At 32.4% G+C, this 13,352-nt stretch overlaps 1 protein-coding gene across 2 annotated transcripts; it reads left to right on the plus strand.

The window, feature by feature from the left end:
• Positions 4,367-8,658, plus strand: LOC107623121 (palmitoyl-acyl carrier protein thioesterase, chloroplastic). 2 transcript variants are annotated; one of them, XM_016325279.2, is made up of 7 exons: positions 4,367-4,653; positions 4,919-5,422; positions 6,084-6,217; positions 6,618-6,731; positions 7,156-7,324; positions 7,434-7,502; positions 7,996-8,658. In XM_016325279.2, the coding sequence occupies exons 2-7, from the start codon at positions 4,934-4,936 to the stop codon at positions 8,263-8,265; spliced, it is 1,245 nt and encodes a 414-aa protein (XP_016180765.1). In that variant the 5' UTR covers positions 4,367-4,653; positions 4,919-4,933; the 3' UTR covers positions 8,266-8,658. The 2 variants fall into 2 exon arrangements, with proteins under 2 accessions (XP_016180765.1, XP_020970472.1); XM_021114813.1 differs by having other exon boundaries at positions 4,395-4,682; positions 4,916-5,422.

Here is a 13,352-nt window from a genome sequence, read left to right on the forward strand (position 1 = left end):
ATCTTCCGACTAAATTCAAAAACTAAATTCTTGTTAATATCTATTAATCTAATCAAATAATTTATTAATTTATAAATAAAGTTTAAAATATTATGATAATGAAATCTAAGTAAATAATTCCCAAACTCAATATATGAGCGTCATGTCAGCATTTTAAATTAATTCAATAATATTAAAAATAAAAATTAAATTTTTAACAAGTTTGCTAATAAATTCAAAAACTAAATCTTTATTAATATCTAACAACCTAACTAAATAATTTATTGTTTATTAATTTGTAAATAAAGTTTTAAAAATTTCTAACGACAATACCTAAGAAAATAATCCCCAAACTCAACAAGCAAATAACTTCAAAATTTTGAAAATAGCAACTTAAGCAAATAAAATTTATAATTTTTAAAAATTTCTAGTGACGACACCTAAGCAAATAATTAGTTCAACAATATTAAAAACTAAATACCTAACAACCTAAAAAAACATAATTTAAAATTAAAAAAAAAACCACCTAAGCAAATAATAATTTATAATTTATAAATAAAATCCTAAAAATTTATAATGACAACACCTAAACAAATAAAGTCCCAAACTCAATGTATGAGCACCACGTCAGGATAAGAGCTCCCCATTTATATTATTATAAAGATAAATGTAAAACAAAAAATACTCATAGTAGAAGAAATTAAATTTACTCTTTCATTACATTTATAGGAGCGTAGATGATTCACATAAGAGTTGTGATATTTTTAATTTATTTTTAAAGTAGTATTCATTTTTTAGTGTAATAATTATAAACTAATACATGGTGGTAATTAGTTGGGATCGAAAAAGAGAAGGTGGAAAAAGAATAAGAAAATGAAAAAGGAAGAAAGAAGAAGTCAATATAACAATGGTCGTGAGACAATGATAAATATGTATACAGAGAATAATAAGAAAAAGAATAATAAAAATAAAAATTAAAAAGTCTAAAAGAATAATAATAGTATGGTGATAATTAATTGCGGTTAAGGTGAATAGATAAAAAAAAACAAGGAAAGGGAATAAAACAATGCAACATAATAATGACGGACTGATTGTGAGATAATAATAGTTATACATGTATAAAGAATGATAAAAAAAGGGTAGTGTATGATATGATTGTTGAGTAGGTGTGGTCGCTTGTGGTGTGATGTACTGTAATCTGGTGTGTCATCGTTGATGCTGTGATCTGAATTTTGGAATCGTGCCTGCAATTGAGTTCATTTAGTGGTGTATCATATTGATTTGCTTTCTTTGTACCGTGGCAGGTGAATGAGCTGCTGTATTATTGAATATGGACTTTAGTTTTGATTAGTGGTAGAAAGGAGGAGTCTGATTCAAAGAATTTAGAAAAGATCTGTAGTTACACTTTCTCCGATACAAAGAAAGACGACGATGATAATTTATACCTCAAACTATAATTAGAGAAAGCATAATAATAATAAATTTGAACCAAAAAACTCATTCATATAAACTTCAACTAAATAAGTTTATTATTTTATAATAATGTTTCAAAATTTTTTTTATTAAATTTGGTTTAATATGTATTTTATCTTATATTTTAAGATACAAATTATAGTTTAATTTCAATATACTAACAGTATAAAATATTTTCATCCAGTTATTCGATTACATTTGTTCCTTTGAATGAGACGACATAAGAGTTTAATTGTATTATTTTTTCTAAAATAATTTATTACTCTTTCATTTATGCTCTTCCAAAAATATAATTTTACTATCTTATTATTTTTTGTTTCTTAACACTATTACTATCTGTTTTTTATTGTTATTATTATTGATATTATTATTATCATTATTAAATCAAAATAAAATATACATGAATAACTAGTCAATTAGTCAATATTTTAAGATATTTTACTTCAGTAAAAATTATTTATTCAACATAAAATTAATTGTCATTGGTTTATTTTTTATAAAAATACTTATTTTGTATTGAATATCTAATATAAAATATATATATAAATTCGTTAAAGCCTCTTTAATTTCTTAAGCTTAGCATTCTTAATTTAAAATAAAATAATTTGTTATCATTTCATTTTAAATATTTATATGCATTCTTAGAATTTCATAAAAAATAACAAAAAATTAAATACATATTTAATATAATATTTTTTTTTAAATAAAGTTCAATTTAACCAAATAAAAAAAATCAAGAAAAAAGTTTATCTAATTAAGCACTCACTATATGACCAAAAAAACAAAATAAAAAATAAATAAAACAAAAAGAAGAAATTTTATAACCACAAAAAACGGTTTATGACCAAATATTAAAATAATGGGTCACCTCCTTTGCAAGCAGCTGGTTATTTTTCTCTAAGTCGTGGCTCTCCTTGCAAGTGCTGCCAAGCCTATTTCTTTTCAAACATCATAGTGTCACTTGACACTTGTCACATAATCCATTAATCTGTATAAACAAATCTGTACGCTATAATTTTCCAATTAACATTTTCCTGTAAGGGAATATATCTCATGAACTTAATTCCATATATAATTAAATATTTTTCAAATAATGATTTAAGGAGAATGCTAAAACTAATGTCATTCTTTAGGTAAACGTTACTAAGTTTTACCATATAACTAGTAATATCGAATTTAATAATTTAATTACATTTTTAATTTTTTTTTTACCTAAAATTAGAAGTGAAATTTGAACTTACGATTTCTAAGTAAGTATGAAGAGACAATGTCATTTGAATTATAATTTATTGGCACACTTTTAATTTAAATGATATTTTTCTATCAATTAAATTAAGAGGTATTCTCCACATCCAAACAATTTTGGCATCCAAGTTCATCCAAGCAATTTTAGGTCACCCGCTTCTTCTTCCTCCTCATTCTTCTCCTTCTTTTTCGCGTTCATTTTTCTTTACCTATTTTTTCTTATTGTCATTCTTTTGTTGTTATTGCTGTTGTATTTTTTTTGTCTTTTCCTCCTTCTCTCCCTGGTAAAGAAGCAATAGAAGGTGAGAAGGAAGAGTTTTGAACTGTGCAAAACAGAAATGAACCGAACATGTTATTATAGTGAAACAATTGTATAGTACTAAATAAATGGAACATTATCCATTATAGAAATTCAAATTCGAACAGTTTTTTGCATAATGAACCGAATTGTATAGTACTGACTGAACGAAACATAATCTATTATATAAAATCAAATTCAAACAGCTTTCTGCATAATGAACTGAAACATGTACTCATGGTGAAACAATTGTATAGTATTGAATGAATGAAACATAATCCATTATATAAAATCAAATTCAAAGAGCTTTCTGCATAATAAACCGAACACGTGCTTATGGTGAAACAATTGTATAGTATTGAATGAACGAAATATAATCCATTATATAATCAAATTCGAAACACCTCTGTTTACAATTTAGAGATTATCAATTCAATTCAATCCAATTTAATTCAGATTCAGAACACCTGCATCCATTCAATTCAATTTAATTCAATTTAGCAATTGCATTTCATTCAATTCGATTGAAAAAATATTCTATTAGCAAAATGTTGATGTTGTTGGTAATGCCAATAACGAAAGAGGAAAAGAAGAAGAGAATGAGGAGGAGGAGAAGCAGAAGAAGAATTTGCGTGCACGAAGAAGAAGGAGGAGGAAGAGGAAGATGTATACATGAATTTGAAAGAAGAAGAAGATGACGTATGCGTGTATTTAAAAGAAGAAGAAAAAGAAAAAGTGCAGAGAAAAAGAAGAAGCGCGGGGAGGAGAAGAAGATAAAGTGCGTGTAATGATGCTCTTTTAATGAGAGTAATTTTTGTTGGTGTTAGACGTACTTGAATAAAATTTGGATAAAAAAATACTTAGATATATAGCATAGCTCTTAAATTAATATAATACATATACTTTTAAAGGACAAAATATTATAGTTAATTTTATAAAAGTGTATACATATTTTAAAATAGAGTATTTTTAAATTAGGATATTTTCGCCAATGAATAATAGCTCAAATGACATAGTCTTCTCATACTCAATTAAGAGGTTGCGGGTTCAAGTATCCTATCTTTGGTAAAAAAAAAAAATTAAGATATTTTCTAAATCATATTTTAATTTAGTTTATATATTTCTTCTCATTAAACTATTGTAATATTATTATAAATGTAAAATTACGTGTTTAAGCATCTTAATATTTGTTGATGGTTCTTTCTTGGTAAAACGGTAAAGACGCGGCTAGAAAAGAAGACATGAGAGTGGAGGGGTAAAATGGTAAAAAGGGGAAAATAGAAGAGTAGAGAAGCACTCGTGTGTTTTGAAAAGAGAAGCGGGAGGAAGGGACAGGTGGATTGTAGTTCTACTAAATAAATAACTAACTTTCCTGCTTCACAATTCGGTGCGTGCCACTCACTTTCCTCCTCCGCTGGCCCTAAATATTTTACAACTCATAATCTATATATATTCATTATTCCTCCCATTTTCCTTTTACTTTTCAAATTCAAAACCAACCACCCTTTCTTCTTCTCTGGGTTCACCACCCACAGGGAGCCATCATTTCTGTAACACTATCAATTAAACGACGTCGTAGCCTCTCCTGAATAACCTTCCACTTATATTTTCAATTTCACCTCTCTCTTTCTCTTCTTCTTCTTCTCCTTCTTCTTCAGGTACCGTAGTGTTTTCTTCGTTTCTTTTTTAATTTGTTGTTCTCCCTCGTCTGATCTGGCTCTATATTTTTTATGCGAATTTTTGTTAAGCCAATGCCAGATCTGCGCGCAGTTGCGCAGCGGTTTTAACATTAATTTCTCGATTAATTATTGATGTGTTGATGTAAAATCTCATTCGTGTTGAATATTTATTTTAATTTTGTTCGAAATTGGAAGCTTGAGGAGAAAGATTGTTTTCTAATCAACTAAAACTATGCACATGCAGGTGAAGAATTCAATTATGGTTGCTACTGCTGCTACGTCGTCGTTTTTCCCTGTGACGTCACGAACCGGTGGAGAAGGAGGAGGAGGAATCCCTGCCAGCCTCGGCGGAGGGCTCAAACAAAATCACAGGTCTTCAAGTGTTAAGGCCAATGCGCATGCTCCTTCAAAGATCAACGGAACCGCCACAAAGGTTCCAAAATCCATGGAGAGCATGAAGCTGGAATCCTCGTCGACGACGGGGGCTAATGCGCCGAGGACTTTCATTAACCAGATTCCGGATTGGAGCATGCTGCTGGCCGCCATCACGACAGCCTTCCTTGCGGCGGAGAAGCAGTGGATGATGATCGATTGGAAGCCGAAGCGATCCGATGTGCTATCTGATCCATTTGGTATTGGGAGGATTGTGCAGGATGGGCTTGCTTTCAGGCAAAATTTCTCCATTCGATCTTACGAGATAGGCGCCGATAAGACCGCGTCTATAGAGACGCTAATGAATCATTTGCAGGTTTGTGTGCTGATACCAAGAAGAATTTCTATGCTTAGTGGGATATGAATATGACTTGGTTGTTGTTATTTTCTGACTTGAAATGGTTATTGTTGGATAGTATTGTGGAAGCGTGTGGTTTGCACACACATTCTTGGTAATCTTACGTTGAGAATTTGGAAAGAGAAAGTCTAGCTAACCAACAATTTTTTACTCAACATGTAACTAACAATTCTGTTTTCTCTTTTTCCTCTTTCACAAAAGGAGATAAAGCATACTTGATTACTTAGCTTCCTTTGTTTTCTTATGTTAGTTATATGTTAGCTACAAAATTGTGCGAGAGAGTTTTGATTTTGGAGAGGAAGTATAAAGTTAGTTTATTTTACACTTTAAACTTGATTCCATCCTTGATTTTTAACCCATTTTTCTAAATAAAAAATATAATTTCATTACAACACAAAAAATGGACCTATGTATTGTCTGCACTTCAAGCTCAAAGATGCTATTGAATAAAAAGACCTGTTAGATATAGAACTATTTATGTGATAGCTTAAGGAGAGATGGTTCATGATATGTGTAGGATTAGAATCTTGTACAGGGAACAGAATTGTGAGGATTTTGTGTTTTGATAAATAAGACAGAAATAATAATTGGGTTATCTTGTTTTTTGTCTAAAAAACAGGAAACTGCACTTAATCATGTTAAGACTGCTGGGCTTCTTGGTGATGGCTTTGGTTCGACGCCGGAAATGTGTAAGAAGAACCTGATATGGGTTGTGACTCGGATGCAAGTTGAAGTTGATCGTTACCCAACATGGTAATTTGGTCATATTTTCCCTTGTGTAACTTAATTGCCCAGGTGTTCATGTTCGGCAGTGCCTATGTTCTTTGCTGTAATTCATGATTCTATAACATCTAGTAATAAATTGTTTATAGCTTCAAAGAATAGGTATGATAATAATGCTTTAGCTAGGAAAGTTCTTGTATGTATGAAATTATTTTGGGATCGTAGGTTTGATGGATTAACCTGGCTTTTATTTTGATAAAAAGTTGAGTACATAGGTAGAACTTGAACAATGTGTACTTTGCATATTGCTTTGTTCAGTAGTTAGAAATATGTTCTAGCTGATGGCTAGATGAAAACTACCAGTTAGGCTTAATATCAAGTATTCTAAATCTGTTTTCATATTGTTAAGCTAACCTGTAATTTGCTTCAGGGGAGATGTAGTTCAAGTTGACACTTGGGTTTCTGCATCAGGGAAAAATGGTATGCGTCGTGATTGGATCATACGTGATGCCAATACGGGTGAAATCTTGACAAGAGCCTCCAGGTAGAAATCAATTTTAGTGACTTTCTTCTGCTTCTGACAAATATGTTTCATAGTGTTTATGGAGAACTTAAATGTCTGATCAATGGCATTGTTTTGATGGTGCAAGCTTTTATGAAGGTTTTGTTGTACAAAAATTTGTTTCAATTTTAATTTGAAATATCGAGTCTGCTCATGCTTTTGGAGATCTTGATAAACACATGTGAGTTACTGGTTTGGATGTATAAGTTCTTGCACCTGAAAGTATCCGACTCTACGTACAAAAAATTGACATCTTAGTTTAATAATTTCTTTGGATGAGTTTTGTTGAAAATAATAAATTTTGTGTTTTTACCCTTCTAAAATGGAAAGATCTAATTTATATTAGGACAATGAAGCTAGAAATTAGTGAGCAGCTTTTTGAATTTTTGGTTTTGGTATACTTCAGTATTTGGGTCATGATGAATAAAGTGACAAGGAGACTATCCAAAATTCCAGAAGAAGTCAGGCAAGAGATTGCGTCGTATTTTGTGGATTCTCCTCCAGTTGTCGAAGAGGATAACAGAAAACTGTCTAAACTTGATGATACTGCAGATCATATTCGTCGTGGTCTAAGTGTATGTCAACTCTTGTTGTAAATGTTATCATTAATCTTTTCGTTCCTCCTATATTGCATTATATCTTTTTATTCATGCCTTCTTTTTTTTGGCCGTATCTTGTTTTCAGCCTAGATGGAGTGATCTAGATGTTAATCAGCATGTTAACAATGTGAAGTACATTGGCTGGCTTCTGGAGGTATTTTTATGTTCTTGTACCTTTTTTCCACTTCAGTCCATGATTGCTAATGTTAGAACTAATTGAACCAGACCAGTTGGAAGTTGCTTGACACTTTGGAATTATTATATGATTGAGTAGGAATTTGCTATAATTCATTGAAAACCATAGAAGATTCAACAGATCACTCACATCTTCCACAATCTTAATTTGTCCTTGATGATTTTTTATTAAGAAAAGGAAGTTGACATACGTGGTTGTTATGCATTAGTAGTGTGAGAGTTTTGCACTATCATTTAATCATGTATATGTTTGCACTTACATGGCTTTTAAGACTATGGCTAAGTCAACCGCTTTAGCTGGTGGCTAACATAAGATCAGATGTTTGTGTAAACTATGTTTACATTGACAGTGAATACAGATTAAATTAAATGCAAACAAATATACATTTGTCATGTATTAAATTAAATTGATCAAGTGACTTAACAGAAGAATTGTGCTTTGATTGCTGCAGAGTGCTCCACAGGCAATCTTGGAGAGTCATGAGCTGCGGGCCATGACTCTGGAGTACAGGAGGGAATGTGGCAAGGACAGTGTGCTGGATTCCCTAACTGATGTCTCTGGTGCTGATATCGGGAACTTAGCTGGCGGCGGATCTCTCGAGTGCAAACACTTGCTTAGGCTTGAAGATGGTGGTGAGATTGTGAGGGGTAGGACTGAATGGAGGCCCAAGCCTGTGAACAACTTTGGTGCTATGAATCAGGTTTTTCCAGCAGAAAACTGAAGCATTGAGTGCCTAAAATGAAATTGCTGGGAATGTCAATCTCCATTATACTTTACAAATTGGATCTGACCAATGGAGAGTTTTGCTGCTTGTTATCACCGCCATCATCTCCACCACTCCACCATCACCATCACCATCATGTCTACCTATCTTATATAAATATATGCATATCTAATTCGTGTTAATATGGTGGGGTTAAGGTAGGGGGAAAAGGAAGTAAAATATCAATCAATTTCTCATTGTAATTAGCTCCTGTTATATACTCTATCTAGCTTCTCCAATATTCAATTTGATTTATTGTGCCACTGCTAGGTTGTCATAATCAAACATTCGTCAAAACGATTACTGGTTAGGCATGTATATTATTATTATCATTGTTACCACCCCCCAATCCTTTTTAGTTTCCTCCTTGATATCAATATGACATTTTTCCTTGTCAACATGGCAAAGCTATTATTGTTGTTGTATGTCTTAACTTGTGGGCAAGACAAGAACGACTTTTTCGGTGTTGATACAGCTGTGGTGGCAAATGTCGTGGTCTCGTGGATTTTATGAAATTCAAATGTGGCTTACTCAAACTAGACGAGAGTATATATATATATATATTTTTTTGTAATCAAGAGGCCTTAAGGGCAGTAAGAGGCAAGAAAAAAACGAACTACGTCCTACAACTATTGTTTCTATATAAATGCCAAAAACAAAAATAACTATTGTTGCTATATGATCAAAAATCATAAAATCTGGTAGATGTAAGATTGGTCCTATTTTATGCTTTGGAGAACATGATGGTCTGTTTCTTTGTACCATTTAATATTTTGTTTTTTGAATCATCACTTGGAGTATTAGTAATAAATGTGGTAATTGCAACTTATTTCTTAATATGTTGTATCCGGGTTGTGATAACCAAGTAGTAGATAGAACCTTTAAATGTGTGTATGAGTATGTGGTGTGTGTGAGTGTGTGATATGATGTCTAGTATCCATCCGACAAAAAAATGTGGTAATTGATGTTTCATGAAAAAAAAAAAAAAAGAAAGAAGAGAGAACATGTTGCCTCGTTTGTGCTTTGTACTTGTTGATACCCTTGAGGAGCCATTTGAACTGTTGAAGGGTTAGGTCTTTGCTTGTTTAGCTTGTCTGGATTTAGAATTCAAATTTAATTTAGAACTGAGTCTTTGGTTGTTTAGCTTGTCTAGGTTTAGAATTCAAATTTAATTTAGAACTAGTTCTATAACAGGTCCAAGCCCATAAATCGAAATTATAGCTAAATGAAGATTCAAAATCATTCGAAAGGGATCTTCTTGAGATGTTAATGTTAATATACGAGATTATGGATAAATGATATAACATTATAACATTATGATATATATTGAATGACTCATGAAAGCAACAAAACGTTGTGCAAGTGTTACTCAACGACTCAATTAAGGGGGTATGCTTTTCTTTCTAAGATATTCTAATATCGTGATTGATTGGTAACTCATTGAGGTATTGGAGTGTCATTGTATGTACAAACCCTGCCTGTGGATGAAATTACGATTCCTTGGAACATTTGGTGCTGTCTATGGGGACCTGTTGAATCATGTCGCAGGCAGCAGTTGATGCGAATACCTGAGCATCTACAAGTGCCCCCGCAAACTCTGGTCTGCACGGAGCTGGTCACGACAATTTCGAGAATAACATGAAACAAGCTGGACCACCTCAGGCTAGTGTCCCAACTACGCGAGAATCCCCAAACACGTAGTGCTACTGGTAGGCGTGAACGTACACCACCTAGAGATCGTGATTCCGTGAGACGGTCTAGAACGATCTCCAATTCACCCCGCTTAGGAAAGAGACTTTAGAAGGCATCTAACTTCTAAGGATTTGACTTCAATGGAGGAAATTCAGCAAGTGGCATTGGAATACGTAAGAGATGAAGACGTTAGTTGGATAGTCGCTTTTAAGGAAAAGTCTATGGGCCAGCAACTTTGTTAAATTCTGGCTAACATGTAACCAGCAAAGATTTGATGGCTATTTGGATGAAATCTCACACTAATCTCACACCATTAAAACCATCATTGATGACTATTTGATGGCTACAAATCACAAAAGTTGCTGCCCCAAGCATTCCTCGAGAAAGAATGCTATCTAACCACCAAAAATTGGAGGGCCATCATCTTCCACTCTCCGAGCTCAAGTTCCAAGGGTTGAGAAATTCAACAATTATACTCCCTGAATGCATCATGGCAGAGGCTTATCCATAGATTTCTCAAAAGGGAAGCATACCGAAAGCTCGGGCAATCAATCCAAGACCTACTCTTAATCAAAGTATCTTTTGCATATATCACAAGGCGCATGGCCATCGTACAAAAAATATTGCTTTGATGTAAAGGATGCCATTGAACAAGCAGTTAGGGATGGTAACTGGTAAGCTAAATGAGTTTGGTCAGCATGCCTGGTCTCCTAGAAGGCAACAAGGCGATGATGAAGAACGAGAAGGGCTAAATTCCAGAACCAACAGATCCCTACCGTCACATAATTATACAACATTGGTTATTGTTAATGTGGTGGTAGGAAAATCGGTCTTCCACGGGCAGCAACAACAATAAAGAAGGATTTGAGAATTTTGACATTAGAGTTTTAGATAAAAACTCCAATTTTCGAGGTCATATTCTCAACTGATGATTACAAACACGAGGTTATCGGAAGATGATGAACTGTTAGTAATCACTGCTAGGTTGGGAAATGAGGTAGTGCGAAGAATTTTGGTTGACATGAGAGATGATTCAAATTTGTTGTTCGGAAATTCATTTGATGCGTTGGGGTTAATTGATAATGTTGTGACTGCAGCCAATTATGTTGCTGCTGGTAGGCTTATCTATAAGAAATATGATAGTATTTATTGGTCATTATGTTTTGTTCATTGTCTTAATTTTATTTTAAAAGATATAAGCAGTATGGTGCATATTTTTAACCTTACATTACATGTTTCAAAGATCACAATATTTGTATATAATCATATAGTTTTCTTATCTTGGCTTAGAAAAAGACCTAATTGAAAAGAAATTGTACATCCTGGTGCAATCCGTTTTACAATTGTGTTTATCACATTGAAAAGCATCTTTGATCATAAAGCGGATTTGCAAGCATTGATTGTAGATTCATTTTTTATTGGTCACAAATTAGAAAGGAGTGCTAATGGTAGAGTTATGAATACTATTATTTTGGATAATAAATTTTGAGATGATTGCTTTACTGCATGTAAACTTGTGGGCCTTTTGATTAAATTGCTGAAGCTTGTTGATGCTGATGATAAGCCATTTTTGGAATATGTTTATGAAAGAATGCTAAGGACAAAAGATATTTAAGTAAAACAAAACTGCATATTACCCATACACAGATATTATCAACTCCAGATGGGACAAGCATTTGAAGAAAGATATTCATGCTGCAGCTTAAAAAAACATCTGATGACTTGATCTTATTATTTTGTATTACAAGTGTAATAATTTGGATTCAGTTGAGACGATGAAAGAAATATATTTATATAGAGATCAGAAGGAAAGTAGTTTTGATATACCAAAAGCTATTCGAGCTGCATCTAAACTTAAGCATGGTAAGAATATTTATTTAATAGTAACTTGTTTTATGCTTTTATTTTCTTAATTGATAACTACTAATATGTTATGATTTTATAATTGGTAGATGAATGGTGTAGCCGTGTAGGTTATTATTCGGTAGTTTTGCTCCATGTTTACAAAGGATAGCTGTTTGCATTCTTATTCAAGTACCTGCTTCCTTTGGGTGTGAGAGGAATTGGAATCTTTTTACTAGATTCATACAAAAAGAAGAAATAGATTGGAGCATAATAAACTGAATGATATTGTTTATGTTACTTATAATTTGCGCCTTAAATCCAGGTAATATATGTTTCATGCAAATCATATTATTTCATATGTAATCTTTATAGTAACAAATTTGTAAATTATTAATTCTTCATTTATTGTATTTAACGTTTTAGGAAGGAAAAAGAAAAAAGAAAGCAAAAGACAATATGATCCAATTGATTAAGAAAGCATCAATTTAGTTGATTTTTTGGTGACGGAAGAGGTTGTAAAGAAAAAGCCTAATCTTCCTAATAATGTAGATGACTTAGTACGTGAGTATTATAGTTTATTTTCTAATGATTTATTAGAATGTTGTTAGATTATAATATAATGACAATATGTGTATTTTATTAGCTAGATGATATTGATGCTGATTTATATCAAAGTGGCATTAGTAATAGTGGTCTTTATGTTGCATTTCTTGATTCTTCTGCTCAAGAGGATGGAAATGAAGGAGAAGATGATCCCACCGAAGCAAATTTACAACAAATTCTTACGAATTTTGATGATTGATAAATTTTTATGTTGACATTTAATATTTAGATTTTTTTTACCGGAAAAGCTCTGCATACAAGCCCTAATGGCTTGTACGCCATACAAGTTCATTAAACAATAAGAACAGTAAACGAAACACACCCAGCTTAATAAACTACATACACCCAACGTGATCAACAAGATACACCCAACTCGAAAAAGAAATTACACCCAAGTATGGTACTTACTTTTTCCCCTTTTTGATGGGTTGTTTTCTTGCTGAATCCTCCGAGTCTTGTTGAGTCTTAGACTCAGAGGTAGAAGTGTCACTGTCAGTAGCTGTTTCTGTCTCCGAAGACGATGTTGGACTCGCCTTCCTTTTTTTTGTCCTTGTTTTCGAAGCGTTTTGAGAAGTGGAAGAAGTGGAGGAAGTGGAAGAGTCTGCCATACGTAACTGTTTGTGTTGAGCGCGTGATTTTGACGCGCCATGTTATGCTTCCTTATGCGCGTGTCTTCGATTTGGGTTGGGCCAACTTGGAAGCTTGGATACTTGTATGTGTAGCAGGCCCGTTTTTTTACTATTTAACTTTTGAGTTTGTATTTTGATAAGATCAGACGGATTTGGTTGATGATATTTTATGTAGTGTTTTAAATTTTAAAGATATTTTAAGATTTATATTAGATTATAATTATATTTTATGCTATTTATTTATAATTTATTTATTATTCTATTCTAAAATCGTTC

This window comes from Arachis ipaensis, chromosome B10 (genome assembly GCF_000816755.2).
Source record: "Arachis ipaensis cultivar K30076 chromosome B10, Araip1.1, whole genome shotgun sequence".
Taxonomy (NCBI): Eukaryota; Viridiplantae; Streptophyta; class Magnoliopsida; order Fabales; family Fabaceae; genus Arachis; species Arachis ipaensis.

What these genes read in the sequence shown, in the direction of transcription:
- LOC107623121 (XM_016325279.2), top strand. Translation starts at nt 4,934, where the DNA reads ATGGTTGCTACTGCTGCTACGTCGTCGTTTTTCCCTGTGACGTCACGA. An exon ending in GTTGATCGTTACCCAACATG is followed by an intron (nt 6,218 to 6,617) that starts GTAATTTGGTCA and finishes AATTTGCTTCAG; the next exon opens with GGGAGATGTAGTTCAAGTTG. An exon ending in ACATTGGCTGGCTTCTGGAG is followed by an intron (nt 7,503 to 7,995) that starts GTATTTTTATGT and finishes TGATTGCTGCAG; the next exon opens with AGTGCTCCACAGGCAATCTT.